Source organism: Dermacentor variabilis, chromosome 3, assembly GCF_050947875.1.
Source record: "Dermacentor variabilis isolate Ectoservices chromosome 3, ASM5094787v1, whole genome shotgun sequence".
Classification (NCBI taxonomy): Eukaryota; Metazoa; Arthropoda; class Arachnida; order Ixodida; family Ixodidae; genus Dermacentor; species Dermacentor variabilis.
Genome location: NC_134570.1, coordinates 67,015,433 through 67,030,661, shown reverse-complemented (window position 1 = coordinate 67,030,661; position 15,229 = coordinate 67,015,433). Strand labels below are relative to the sequence as shown.

Genomic DNA, 15,229 nt, shown 5'->3' with positions numbered 1-15,229 from the left:
CACGACTGAGTGAGCAGACAACAATGCAAAGGCCTTCTGCACGCTCGTCAAAGTATTTCGCTCCCATTTCAATGTCAAATCTTGCCCCCTAGCCCAAGCCAACACCTTGCCAAAAGCAGCATTGCCTCACAAGGCCACTGTTATAGCACTTGCAGCGGTGCACAATATAATAAACCAGCACTAAATGAAACGAAGCCGGCATTGAGAAGTGTCACAAAGGAATGGGCAAAAAGCAAAAGCTGTAGTTCAGCAATGCAGATTCTTCCTGCTTTGCACGACATTGTTTGCTGCAAATAACACTGTGCCAAACAGTGCAAGGTTACTGCATGCGAGGTGCGCTCGCTATTCCCGACGTCACTTTGCATGTTAGGCAAAACTTCAACCTTTTTCTGCTCATTCTCTGTGTCGCTTGAAATGCTTTCCAGCAATAGGAATCTATAGGCACACAGTTACATGCTGCAACCACAGCTGGAAAACTGAACAATGGCACTTATACCAGCTCCTGAATGTATACTAAATGGTAGCTCACTGCTTGGCAATTGCTGAAGTCTTCCACAGAGACGGTCTACATTATTCTTTCAGTTCCCATGATTTCTCGTGGCGAGCCCTGCATCAAACGATTGCTCAAGGAAAGGCGGTCTGCCACTTTTCACGTTTCGAGCAGCGCAAGGCAAGCCTGACAGTGCTGTGGTGAGTAAGCGGAGGCAAGCCTCAAACAAGTAGCTAATAAACCAGCATTTCCTTTATTAAAGTGGAAATCTCAGTGTACACATTCAACTAAGTGACGGTGACTGTAGAGAACAACAGGAAATATAAGAAATCAGTGAACATTCAGGTATATACATACAGAAGCATGAGAAAGCAAAATAATCATATGCCGTCCTTACTGTGACTAAATATTCAAATTGCAGGTAGACTGTCAAGCATTGCGAAGAACCTGCACACTCAAAAAATAGGATCCAACAAGTTAAAATTTAAACAAACAGTTGTTTCAAATGTATAATTTTGTTTCTTTTTCAATATTCATTGTAAATACAATGGTAAAAGGCGAGCACGGCACACGTGGGTCTGCCGACTCTAATTTTGGTTCTAGCAGTACTGCAATCGAGCTAGCAAAAAGCCAAGCCCGACATTTCAAGCACTATTACGCTGTAGGCGAAAACGCAACAACTGCAGACGCGCGCACACACGCACACACACGCACACACTGCTCTTCCCATTTTGCCATTTGGCGTGGTAGCGACACAAGGAAAAACAACGTGAATGAGTTGGTTCCAGAAGTGAGCCGCCCTGGTCCATAGGAATGTCGAACGCAACGGCGCAACGTTCAATCGGCGGTCTGCGACGAAGGCGCTGGCTCTTAGGACTTCTTGTACTCGATCCGTTCCACTTTGACCTCGTCCCCTATCAGCTGATAGACGTAGGTGACAACGGTGGACGACTGGATGTCCATGAGCACGAACGACGGAATGACGTTGCTCTCGAGTGCATTGTAAGCACCGGTGGCCGATCCCGGGTTGATGTAGAACTTGTTCTCGTGCTCGTACGCCTCGAAGCGGTGCGTGTGTCCCGAGATGAGCACGTCCACGTCCAGCTGTCGCTGCAGCAGTGCCAGGCTGTCCGGGTTTCCCCACGGCACCACTTGGTGGCCGTGGCACAGGCCGATGCGAAACTGGCCCACGGTGACCACCTTCTGCTCGGGGTAGTTGAGGTTCTCGTCGAAATCACCGCGCACGACGTGCACGTCGCTGGCCAGAGTCTTCAGGTAGTCGTACGACTCCTTGGTGCACAGGTTGCCCGTGCACAAGATGTGCTGGATGCGGCCGGGCACCAGCAGCTTCTTGAACTTGGCTGGCAGGCTGTGGCAGCGGTGCGGGACGTGCAGATCGCCCAGCACGAGGACTAGCATGATTTTCGAAGTCGCCTGGCACTGCGCAAGGAATGGAGCGAGTGACGAGTCCGAGTTCGTTGCCTTCCCGCTAGCAAATCTATCCACCGGCGGTCAGCGAACGGCAAACACCGCCTCCCTTTCGGACCACACGCCAACGATGACGGCTGAAGAGACGGGCGGACGGGTGCACTCGACGTTTTCACTTTATTTTCTAGTGCAGCAATGACCTTACAAAAGTGAACACTACACGATGAGTAAAGCGCTAGAGGCGCTCGAATCGCTACAAGCTATAAATGTAACAAATATTTGTACTGTTGAGCGCACGTAACGCTTGCAGCGCCATCATGTAGAGTATGCACGAGGGAATACACACTTTCGACGTAGACAGACGCTACTAAAGAAATGACTGTATAACATATTAGCGAGCAAGCATAAAGATTGGGCATAACTGATGCTTTGCTACGCACTAGACAGCTTGTTACAAAAAGAAATGTTTATTGAAAAAATTTTTTATGAGAATTAAAAAAAATAGACTTTTTTTGTCACTGCATCAAGCGCAAAGGCGCTGCAAACATTCTGGTTCAAGTACTGTGCTGGTGTAGCCTGTTATTTCTCTAGTGTTCTCCATGTCGTTCAGTGTGACGTAATTGTGTTTTGTTTTTGATTGTAGTTTAGCAGTTTCGTTATCGGCAAAGGCTACCAGCAGTAGGAAAGTCCGCAGCGATCATTGCTGCTGGCGCTATGGGCTGTTGCTGTTGTTTCTGCAGCAGCTGCTAACTGAATGCGCGTGTGTCATGCTGGAAGCGTTTGTTGCGCGCAGTTGCAGCGGTCAACCGCGGACGGGCTGCATAGCGCACCCCGTGTTTCTCATGGCAGGCATTCGGACGAGCCAGTGAACATGAGAAACTTTTCCCGGACGTGACGGAGGGACCGCTCATTGACCATCTTGAAGCCCGCACCAATCGAAACTGTATAATCTGCAATCTGGACGCTAATCTGTGTGATTGGCTGGACGGCGATTGCGGAATTCGGTGAGCGAGTATTCTTGCTGCTCTGTGGTGCCGTCTTCGAGAACGGAGTTGGAAAGGGACAAGGAAAAAAATATATATCGGAGGTGGTGCTGCAAATTTCTCCAATGTTCTGCGCGGCGCATCGTAGCTAAGAGATTAGCAGAAGCGGCGATAGTATCGAGGAAAAAGGAAGAGATAGTGCCTTGTCGGTTAGACTGACCCATGGAGACCGTCAAAAAGTGGCACACGCACGCTGTTAACGATGCCGCTGGACGGCTGGTGCTCCAAACCTGTCGCTGCTCTACACTGCAACACTTTCCGCATACTGATGCCGCGCTGGACCGAAACTGCGCGCTGTTTCTGATCGGACACTTCTGAGCATATGGACCGCGAAGCTTGTAATGTAATTTTGTGCTCAGAGAGGAAGCGCGCTCAGTTATGCGACCTCGCAGCGTGTTGCGAGACGAATGTTGATTGTACTGTTTCTTTTTCAATTTTCTTTGACTTCAGTGCCTCTGCATATCAAGGATAATTAGAACAGTGTCTGCCATGCCTCCAGAAAGTGCACCAGCCAACAAAATGCTCCGAGATTTCCAGTAAGTTATCAGATTTTCCCTGCACTCTTTTTTTCTTCATTAAACAATCTGCCCATCTATACTAGCTGTGAGGAAAAAAAGAAGTCCGAACTGTAAATGTAATTTGCAAGTACTTCTTTCTTCCTTCTTTCCTGTTTTATTTTTCTTTGTTGTTGTTGTTGGTCGTTAACATTGTTAATGAGCGCAAATGAAGGATTATATTCTTAAAGTAGTTAGCTTGTCTAACACATTCATAGCTTCCATATTACAAGCGACCTTGACAATATATATGTTCTCAAAACCCAAATATTATTAACCACGTTATATTTATGCTGATTTTATGCACATTAAATATATCATACAGTAGTAAAGAGAGGCCATGCACTGCCTTGTATTATGTATAACAATACAATGTCATTATAACTAAGTCAATTAAGCTTGTCATGTGTCCTGACAAAATAAATGAAAACAAATGGATGAAATAAAACAACTTCAAAAAGAAAACCAAATGCAATTTTATGTGAGAAAGTTGTTTTTGTGTAATCTTTCCATTGAGTGCTTTACAATTTAGGGTTCATAACTGAGACACATGTACATAGTTTACCAACCATTATCAAAATTAACCAGTCATGCTGTCAGTCACGGTGGAGGGCACTAACCATGACATGACTCCTACATGTTGGTTTCCTTTATGTTTTTTTCTTGCAAAAGCTTTATTTCTTTTTATATAATTAAATAAAATAAATTCTGACCCTCGCTTAAATGAAAATACCATGATATGGCTCCCTTGACTGTGATGAATGCTGAATCTGTGGCAATATTGCATATATGAGATTACTGAGGCATTGTTTCTCCATGTGTGACTGGTTCTTGACCAATACGGCTGTGACTAGAAGTGAAGAACATAAACATGGCATGCGTCTTCGTGCAAGGGAACTCGTTATTGAAAGGAAAAACATCCCTGAATTTGAGAGAATCAAAATGTTGCTGCTTTGGCAACGGTATGCTAGGTTGAGCGAGTCTTCTCCACCAGTTCATGTGCATTTCCTGTGCAAAATTAAGAAAGACATTTTTAAAATTCAGAGTAGAATGACTTAAGAATTTGTTGTGTTAATGTGACCGCATTATTGCGTGCACTTATGAGACTAACATAGTACTGTGTACGTCAGTGAATATTAATTCAGATGGGACAAAGTTTGACTCTCCTTCACATTCCATTTAAGCAAAACCAACTGCATTGTATGCCAACCATAGTGGTGAGGAAGTGTGTCTGCCAATAACCGGTGAAAAAAAAAAAAGTTGGTACATAACTGGGGAACAAGCTAAAGCTCTGAAGAACCGAACCCTCGGCATGTTGGTATGCATTCATCTTCAGAACAAAGTGTGCGGACAGACGGGGAATACAGTGAAGCGGACAAACGCTGGCGCTTTGTGTTTGTCTGCTTCACTGCTGCATATCTTGTTGCTTTGTCCTGAAGAGGAGAGCTGCGAAATGTGGAAACCCTCGTGAACCATCTGTATTTTTTGTTTTGACCACAATGATCCTTGTAAACACTCCTGCATGGGTCAGAAAAGAGCCTGCAGTATGTGCAAATAAAAAATCTGTGACTTATATGACTAGAAAACAAAGAAATAAGCGTTAATGAGCATCTGCTTTGCAGGGTGTACATCCTGACATGGAATGTAGTCTGTCGAGCACCAATCGCAGACCTCCGCAGTGCCTTGGGCCTCGAGCCTCCCATAATTCCAGAGGCATTACCAGACATGTACGCCATTGGGTAAGTTTTTGAGTATGCGTGCAGCACAGTTGCATCTCTTTCCATGTTACTGCAGATCTTCCTCAAGGAGCATTGACCCATCTTTTGGAGTTGTAGATGCTCTAACATGCACTTTTCGCACGTAAATTAATTTAGAAATTTAGTTCTGTGGTTTCACGAACCAAAACCACAATCTGATTATGAGACTTGCTGAAGTGTGGGACTCCAGATTAATTTTGACCACATGGAGTTCTTTAATGTGCACCTAAATCAACGCAATCATAGCCACCAATTACGTGCACCAATCATAGCCACTAAGCGAACCGTGGTGAGTCATACGTAAAAGCATCACACTTAGCAACCATAAATGTGGGGAAACATTTGGAAATATGTTTTAATTTGATAAAATGTTGGTCTCAAAATGCCGGCATGGTGTCATTGACCATCACCACAAAAATTTTCTCTTTTTGTGCAGCAGTAAGGCTAGGTGTTACGATGTTGCTCATAAGACAATAAGCAAGAGCGCTGCATGTTTATTTTTGCGGCACTTGCATGTGGTAGCCGCAGCGCACAGGAACGGAGCCCGCCGCTGCATCATGATGTCATGGTACTTCATCCCACCGGGTACCGAAACCGAATTTGGGTTGTAAAAACAAGTATACTGCATTAAATTTATTTATTTTATTACATTTGCTAGAATGTTTTTTTCTTTTTTCTTTTAAGGTTTAGAGCATTTAGACTTCAGTGCAAGAAAATTACAAGTCGAAACTGCCATGACATTACTCCGGATTTTGCTTTCTTACTTAAGAATTTTATTTTTTACAGCATTAGGTGTTAGGCAAATCATAGCAGACTTGGCCACGTCTTTAGTTAAATAGCGGCAGCATTTGGTTTAATGTAAATGCACAGATTTTCTTAAAATTGTGCAGGTATCGTGAGGAAATGCAGGCAGTAGATATAGGTTGACAACAGTATGCAGTAGAATCTCGTTGATACGGTCCCCTCACGTTCGATTTCCCGGTGCCAACGTTCACGATCGAGGAGACAAAAAATGACCCAATTGAGCTACGCCTATTTTTTTTCTGTTCATACGTTCCCGGAAAACACGATCTTTTGGCGCCAACGTTCAACGTTCAATACTGGCGAGTAGGTCCTTACAAGATGAAATACAAACATGTAGACACATGAATTTGAGAACTCTGCCAGGTGTGAAACTAACTCAAAGCATGTCATAAAGAAGGAGAAAAAGAAGAAAACGAATACAGTTTATTTTTGTTCCATTCAGAGGATGGAACTAAGTTTCTTTGACAGTTCTGTTATCTCTACACAGCTGGGTAATAAAAAGAAATCAGAAAGAAACTGCAATAGCAGCAGGTAATGCTGCTGAAATGTGGGGCAACACTGTGTGTTTAGGTGGGTGTGCATGTGAACGTGTGCACGTGGGTGTGCGTGCACATAAAATACACTGGATGTTTCATAGCACTTGAACCGAGCTTTAAAAAATAAGGTATTGGTGCATCTTGGGCAACTGTGACCAATGGTCTACCATTCGCTGTTGACTTTGAGTTATCCATATTTTTTGGAGTCCGATTTGTTAGCTAATTATAGCCACGATCAATTAGGAAAATTTGACTTGTTTTCTTCAGGGAATAAATTTGATTGGAAAAGTTGTACCACATGCTCAAAAATACCCAGTGAAGTTGTTTCTATGATGTTATCTTTTACACTTTTTTCTTTGCAGGCTTTAAAGCCTGTGAAAGGTGCAAAGAAGTGACATCACTGTGTCCCTTGTATGTTTGGATTACAACTCTCTCAATCATGTTTTCAAAAAATGAAAGCCACATGTTCACTTTAAAAGGAAGAAATCAGCCCCAGTGTCCAAGCAGCGACATCAGCATCATTGTCGTGAAGTGGAAATTCACTGTAGTCCGAAATGATTAGCAATTAGCCAGTGCTGAAGGCAGATCGAAACACACTTGTTGGCTTCGTTTACAACAGGCATCAGGCTTAATTTTTTGGAAACATGGTTGAGAGCACTGCAAACCAGATGTGCAAGCATGCTTGTGATTCCTTGTTTTCCCCCATGTATCATGTGCTTTATTTAGAGCCCAGAAAAAGATGTCATGGAAACAACTTTAATGGATGCTTCTGGGCAGGTTCTACAACACCTCTAATCAAACTTATATCCTTAAACAAATACTTAAGATTTTAAATTTCACATGGTTGATTGTAGCTAATTAGCCAACTAATTGCACTTTAATAGATGCTTTGAGTAACTCAGGACAACTACATATGCTATGCCACTAAGTCTCATTCCTAAGATATACCACTTTCTTTTTTAAAGTTGGCTCAAGTTACATGAAATACCAGTAGATGATGAAGCAATGTGATTTTTGTACAAGTGGCATTCATATAGCTGACAAACTTCTGTGAAAAAAAAAAACACCGTTGAATCCAGGTTCCAGGAGGTGAGTGCAAGACCTCAGCACCTCCTGTCCCAAGCCTTTTTTGAAGAGCCCTGGATTCAAGCCATCAGGAATGCCCTGCACAAGTACAGCTATGTCAAGGCAAGTCTGCGTATGAGTTGCCATAACTATATTTTAGCTCTCCGAAAGCGAGTTCTGCATCAGCCACAATAATTCTACACTAGTTAAAGCATACATATGCCTGTCACTGAAGGTTTGTGTTCAGCTGTGTTACCCCAAAGGGATGACAGAGAGAAACGCCAAGAACTGTCCCCATAATTTGTTTTGTGAAAACAGATGACTTATTTGAAATGGAAATAAAGGCTAGACTTTACGTTCAGGCCACAGTGCCAATTAAAAAGCATTGAGATGTCGTAGATTTTGTAGTGTTCAGTTCATTTTGGCCCCTATTGAGCAGGAAAGGTCTGTGAAAATTGTGGAGTTTAGTTTTTCGTTTACTGGTTTGAGATCATTCATCTGAGTAGTTTCTTTTTATGGACCGACTGGCACGTAGAACAGCTGCAAAAGAAGTCTTGTGTACAGCCTACGACCTGTAAGAATCAAAATAAAAACACCATCTGAGGCAGTATACTGTTAAAATGGTGGTCAATCCATGTTTGATGAAATGGCTATCCCACTCTTAATCACATTCAGTCGGCAAGTAACCGCGACAGTATATGCAGCCTTTAAGAGTGCACTGTGTTTGACATTACTAATCATAAAACAGCGCAATGGGACAACGAGGGCTACTGTTCCACCTTAGTGTGAAATGTGGACAAGTTGGCCCAAATAAGAATTCGCTCTCCCACAGTTCTGGTACCAGAGGAAGACTGCATAGCATGCAATAACAGGACGCACTTTATCTACCAAGGAACTGCAATTGTATTTCGTGCATTTTGTCGCTGCCTCAGACAGTGCTTCTCTCACTACTACTAAGTTTTGAACGTACATTTACTTATGAAACATTAGCCATATGTATCATAACATGCAATATCTGTTTCATTTCATGACCGAAAGCACTTCACAAATCCTGGCGCTCACCTTAGTGCAATGTGTGGCATAAGCAACACCAGTCTTCCTTCTTTGATTGGCAGGTGAAGCATGTTCGCCTACAGGGCCTCATCTTGACCATCTTTACCAAGCGCGAGCACCTGATCCAGCTGCGGGGCATCCAGTCCACATATACTAGGACTGGCCTTGGAGGCGTCTGGGTAAGGCTGGTCTCATTTTTATGTTCTTTTCTTTTTTTTCCCTTAAATTTATTTGGTATATACGGTGCGGCCCGCTGTTAAACAGAGCAAGCGAGTGTGGAGCGCGTGTGCATTTTTCTTTTTAAAGTCTGGTTGCGCCCAGCCTTGTAGCACACAGCCATAGACGGTTCAAGACCATCAGTGGGCTAGCTGGTTGATCATTATTGTTTCAAAAGCAACACACTTCTTGGGACATATGCAAACACTAAATCAAATCCTTTGCAATGACCACAGATGGCATGTCCACACTGCTTCTTTTGGCATATTGTAGCTGGGCCATCCCAACAGTGCGAGGTGTTCGTTTGCATGTTTCGTTTAACACACAGTAAACTTTAACTCACTGCAACTGTCATTCTGTGCTTATTTATAGACAGTGCTCTAGAGTGTAGCTGATATGTTTTCATAGCCAAGGTATCACCATGAGCAGTGCTGTTGCATCTACAGATTTGTGCATATACTTTGGATACCTAAAGGATTTTCTGGAGAATAGTAAGAACTACAGTGAATTTTATGAAATTTGTCAGCAGGACTCACTACTAAGCACATTTTTATTAGCGGCGACTTTTTGCAAATTGGTAGTATTGTTGTACTGAAATAAAGCAACTAAAGATCCTCCTTTCTTTCTACAAGGGCAACAAAGGTGGAGTGACGATACGGCTTTGTGTCTACGGTTGCTCCATTTGTTTTGTCAACAGCCATCTGGCTGCTCATGAGAGTGAAACATTCCAACGGATAAATGTGAGTATCGCTGTTTATGTGAAGTTTTGGATAGCACAACAAATTGATCGCTGTGAGCTTGTAAAACAAGATGATGATTGTGTGTATCATATATGTGTAAATATATGTGTATCAAAAATATGACAATGACAAGTGATCATAAGCTAAAAATGTAATATGCAAGGAGCCCTATTGCTTAACCCAGTCCCTTGAACGTAAGGGCCAGGAAACTTAATTCCAGGGCACCTCGACTTTCCACAATATGATGAAGAAAGGTTTTCTGAATTCACTTTATTATACGTGCTCCGTGTTGCTGAGAGGCCGGCTTTCCTGCATAGTCTAGACGCCCAGTGGCTAAGAGTGTTTTACAGGCGAAATTTTGCCAGCGGCACGAACTTATCGCAAAATTCAGCACGAGGTCAGACAAACTTTCTTAGATAGAAATAAACGCTAAGAACCATGTTTGCTCGCGCACAGCCAGCAATATATTCTATTTGTTTCGAATGTTCGAAAATGTTCAAATATCTAGCTTTCAAATCGAAGATGAGTATCAAGAATATAATATTCGATGGTATTCGAAATTTTCGAATATTCACACACACCTAATTACGATCCTAACACAATGTGATGCCGCAAAAAAAAGGGGGAGGGGGCGAAACGATGCATAAAAGCGGACGCGTGCCGGGCTTTGTTTATCGTTACTCTGAACTGCCGCCGCCAAATAAAGTGAAAGGACGCGAGCCAACGCCTTTGTCACTGTCAGCGAGAATGGCGTTGTCCTCCATGACACACACCAAGGTTATTGGACAAACAGCACTTCAGAAATGCCCGTGACACAAATTGAACCCAGCAAAACTTTTCACAGATTGCATGCTGATGCACCGCGCGACATAGAAAACTGTTCGCTTCACATGCCTACACAACAGTGCCTATCGTCTTGCTTAAGGTTGCGATAATTACGCCACAACTGTGTTGATGCGGCACTAACAACGTTTTAAAGCAGAAGAAAGAAAGACGGAACCAATGCACAGTGGCAACTCCCAGCCCACCATGAGGCAGTAGACACAGAAAGCACGGCAAGCAGGCCCAAAATAAATGTTATATTCGTGTAAATATGGTGAAAATAACAAACTAAAAGTAAAACATCTTACAAAAGCTCAAAGACAGCATAATAAGTCATGTGAATTATAAACATGTTGGCAAGAAATATTGATATCGACACATAAAACATTTTGCTGAGCTAGGACACATGTTATGGTGCTCAGGTTGCATGAGTCGCAGACAAAGAACGCTAGGGTTAATAGACAGTTTTAGTATAGCATACGCTATACCATTGCATTTGCTAAAAAATAGCGGGTCGTCACTGCGCATGCGCTGAACGCTAAACGAAATAGCGGGTATAGCAGGCGTACGCAACGCAAACGAGTTAGCGTTAGCGTTTTTGCGGGGCTTGCGGAGTTTGCGGGAAACATGGCGGCAGTCCCGGCTGCCCGCTTCGAATTGAATTTGGCGTTGCTTTTGTAAATTCTTCGTTCGTAGCAAATGACTGTGTAAACGGCTTTCGCTTAGTCTCAGGCCACTTCGACGACACAGTATTATGGATAACCTTGTGGTGTTTTCGAGATCGCTTCTCGTTTCGAACGAGTCGAAGCCTAACGAAAGAAACGTTCGAGATGTCAGCGCCACCTATTGCTACAGGCGCGAAATAGCCGCAACGACGGCATATGGCCTCTGAGATCCGAAGATATCGCCAGCCAACTAAAATTGTAGAAAATGTGCGCTGCTTAGCGTACGCTATATAATAGCGTATAGCTTACGCTATAGTTACGTACGCTAAACTAAAACTGTCTAATGCAAGCGTGGTTGCGGCATGGAAAATGTGAGTGCCGGTGTTAAATTCTCAGGTGAGATCTAGCCATGTATAGTTTTGAATAAAACACATGATCACAATATTTTCAGCACGCAGGAAGTGAGCCATTGCTGAACATCTGCAAAATTTGCTCATAGTAATAATAATATTTGTGCACCAGGAAACAGTTACAGCCGCAAACAAGGTGCCTTTGTACATCTTCATTAATTATACCTCTGTTCTTGCAGGAGTATAACACAATAATTGAGAAGCAAAGGTTTTTTGACACGCAGGCAACAAACATTTTGACGCACGAGTAAGTGAACTCCCATTATTTCATGTTGTCTAGATAGCAGTGTTGTTCTTTTGCGCTTACTGTTCACTTGTGCTTTTTTGAAATAGCTACACGTTTTGGTTCGGGGACCTGAACTTCCGTGTGGATGACTGCACCCTGGAAGAATTGAAGGCTTCTATTGAGAATAACACCTACGCCCAGATGCTGCCGAAAGACCAGGTGAGAAAATAGATGTGGTGACACATCTGATGGGCTTTTGGTCAAATTATATATTTCTGTCACATAAGCATGGTCAGTTATCATTGTCACTTAGTGTTTCACCAATACCTTAAGTTCCCGCTGTCTTTAGCAGGGTCACCAGGTTTGGCTACTTTGCACCAAATTGGCTACTTTCAAAGGCTTGGGGCAGGAAAATTTCCTGTTTGATTACATGGCTACTCTCTGGCTACTTTTGAAGGAAAATTTTCCTGTAAAAACTGCAGATAAACAAGACAAAATATTACAAATAAGTGGTATAATTCACTTTACTACGCCTCTTATTACACACGCAATGTGCAACAACTATCATCACCTTGTGTATTTGGAAGGCAGGACAAAACCCCTCCACCTTACCTTACAGCCGGCAAAATTTATTTAACAGGAGCTTCTGGTCCATTCCATGAAACGTCTGCTTTTAAATTGATTGCTCAGAAAATTACATGGTGGAAAAAACTTTTATTACGGTTCCGTGATGAACTTAAGTAAAGGCACGTGAAAACACGTCAATATATCGCTATAAAAAACTACTGTAAAAACACTTTTTCTTAAGGGATCAGAAATCCTGACTAGTATGTGATATTCCCTTGCAAAGTTGAAGTATGGCATAAGGATACACTGACGACTGATTCAAGAACGAGAATTATGCACATGACATACTCTCTAGCACTAGAGTTCAGTGACTACTTGTGGTTACCTAATACAAATATGGAGCCACCAATTCTAACTTGATCCCCCATATACATGTTTTATATGTGTCAGAGGGCACTAAATGGAACAGCTCCAAAAGGAACAGTTCGTAATCCGCCTCAGCAATGTTTTCTACAGAAGTGATTGGATATGGCAGCAGCCTGGTGACGTTTCTGGCTGCATTTTAAGCCCCTATAGTGAACTAGCTACAGTTTTGGATACTTTTCGTGATTTTCTGGCTACTTTTCACTTTTGGGGCTTGGAAACCCTGGTCTTGAGTCCATGGAAAAGCCATTTGGGCCTGTGAAGTACCATCATCATCAGCAGCAGCAGCCTGATTACGCCCACTGCAGGAAAAAGGCCTCTCCCATACTTCTCCAACTACCCCAGTCGTGTACTAATTGTGGCCATGTTGTCCCTGCAAACTTCTTAATCTCATCTGCCCACCCCACTTTCTGCCGTCCCCTGCTACGCTTCCCTTCCCTTGGAATCCAGTTCGTAACCCTTAATGACCATCGGGTATCTTCCCTCCTCATTACATGTCCTGCCCATGCCCATTTCTTTTTCTTGATTTCAACTAGGATGTCATTATCTCGCGTTTGTTCCCTCACCCAATCTGCTCTTTTCTTATTCCTTAACGTTACACCTATCATTCTTCTTTCCATAGCTCGTTGCGTCATCCTCAATTTAAGTAGAACCCTCTTTGTAAGCCGCCAGGTTTCTGCCCCGTTTATGAGTACTGGTAAGACGCAGCTGTTATACACTTTTTTCTTGAGGGATAATGGCAACTTGCTGTTCATGATCTGAGAATGCCTGCCAAACGCACCCCAGCCCATTCTTATTCTTCTGATTATTTCAGTCTCATGATCCAGATCCGCGTTCACTACCTGTCCTAAGTAGATGTATTCCTTTACCACTTCCAGTGCCTCGCTACCTATCGTAAACTGCTGCTCTCTTCCGAGACTGTTAAACATTACTTTAGTTTCCTGCAGATTAATTTTTAGACCCACCCTTCTGCTTTGCCTCTCCAGGTCAGTGAGCATGCATTGCAATTGGCCCCTGAGTTACTAAGCACCATTGTGAAGTACCATTGTTTCACAGTTTTGGCCACAGATGGCTTTTCATTCAGTCCACTATGTACTAGTACCATATATTTCTTTGATCGTCTGCATTTTGTATTTGTGTTTTCACCACCTGTATATAATTTTCATTCAGGGCACCACACTACAGGTACTTGAACATAGTTAGTGATCAATTATACCAATAAAGAAAGAATTTGATTATTCATCATCATGGCCAATAAGCATGAGAAATTCAGTTTGTCCAAGCATTGTCAGTTAGGTTCACCATTCTCAGCAGCTGTGGCTGTGATATGTGCTTTGAACCAGTGGCTAATGGTGCATGTCTTGTGGTTGTGCTTTCAGCTGAACCGCGTGCGCAGCAAAGGTGAAGCCTTCCACGAGTTCTGCGAAAACGACATTACCTTCGCACCAACCTACAAGTTCCAGATTGACCGCATGGGCTACAACTTCAGGTACGCTGACACTGGGAAAGTTCGAAAGAAAACTGACAAGAATGCGACGAGCAGTGGAATGGAAAATGATGGGAATAACATGACGAGTTGCAAAGGAAGCAGCATGGCTTAGAGGACGGATGCAAGTTGCAGTGGTGCATTTGGTATGCAGGGCTGGTGACCAGCGGTCCATATGGATACGAAGACTGAGTGCCAGGGAAAGAGCACAAGTTAGACTGCATAGGCGAGACAGCATAATAAGACTAGAAAAATGTGCAAAGCTGGCACATGACAGGGTTAACTAAAGATCCTTGTGAGAAGGCAAATGTCCTTGTCCAGCGGTGAACATAGATATGATTTTAATCCTGTAATGCCTAACAAGAGTTCCACATCAAGGAAAATTTGAACAACTTGTTCACCTTTATTTCTGGTCATGGAGAGATATTTGTACAAAAAAAAAGGGGGGGGGGCAGAGGAAACACAATGAAATGTATAGTAATGAATTGTGAGTAGTTTTCAACTATCCATAACTGAAAGCTCGCTCTAGCATATAAAGAACACTACTTTGTGCTGTGCACTGTTTCCCAAGCTTAAATCAGAGTTTTGAGGTATTACTCATTGTAGCACATACGATAGATACACTGGGCTTTACATGGCTGATGGTAGTGAGATGTGAGCAGGCAGATGGAATTTCAGTGCGTGGCAGCGACTTGTCTTTTTGTACACAATTTAATTACCGTCAAGTTTATGTGCAGGTTTATGAACTTCTCTTTGTTTCTTTTTCTTATGTAGCCAGCGCAAGCCGGCCTGGACTGACAGGATTCTCTACCGCTTCACCAAGAACGCCTACGAGAATGTGACCCTTGATCTAAAGCAGCACCAGTATGTCAGTCATGATCTGTACATCCAGAGTGACCACAAGCCCGTGTCTGCTTTTTTCACTTTGAAGGTACGTTGCACTG

At 43.0% G+C, this 15,229-nt stretch overlaps 2 protein-coding genes across 3 annotated transcripts in view; one reads left to right on the top strand and one right to left on the bottom strand.

The window, feature by feature from the left end:
* Nucleotides 1-720: 720 nt before the first annotated feature.
* On the bottom strand, nt 721-2,102 carry Vps29 (vacuolar protein sorting 29). Its single transcript, XM_075685468.1, has one exon. It carries the CDS (start codon nt 1,907-1,909, stop codon nt 1,361-1,363), a length of 549 nt encoding a protein of 182 aa, XP_075541583.1. The 5' UTR covers nt 1,910-2,102; the 3' UTR covers nt 721-1,360.
* A 449-nt stretch (nt 2,103-2,551) lies between these two features.
* Nucleotides 2,552-15,229, top strand: part of LOC142575800 (inositol polyphosphate 5-phosphatase K-like) — a 36,994-nt gene continuing 24,316 nt past the window's right edge. The window contains exons 1-10 of one of the 2 annotated variants that reach the window (XM_075685458.1): nt 2,552-2,922; nt 3,412-3,497; nt 5,138-5,254; nt 7,692-7,800; nt 8,793-8,909; nt 9,579-9,686; nt 11,763-11,830; nt 11,917-12,028; nt 14,179-14,288; nt 15,060-15,216. In XM_075685458.1, the coding sequence (XP_075541573.1) occupies nt 3,451-3,497; nt 5,138-5,254; nt 7,692-7,800; nt 8,793-8,909; nt 9,579-9,686; nt 11,763-11,830; nt 11,917-12,028; nt 14,179-14,288; nt 15,060-15,216 (945 nt within the window). In that variant the 5' untranslated portion in view covers nt 2,552-2,922; nt 3,412-3,450. The remainder of the gene's footprint in view (nt 2,923-3,411; nt 3,498-5,137; nt 5,255-7,691; nt 7,801-8,792; nt 8,910-9,578; nt 9,687-11,762; nt 11,831-11,916; nt 12,029-14,178; nt 14,289-15,059; nt 15,217-15,229) is intronic. The other variant, XM_075685459.1, reaches the window with a different exon arrangement.

Coding starts and splice junctions, on each gene's coding strand:
- Vps29 (XM_075685468.1), bottom strand. CDS start 1,909: ATGCTAGTCCTCGTGCTGGGCGATCTGCACGTCCCGCACCGCTGCCAC.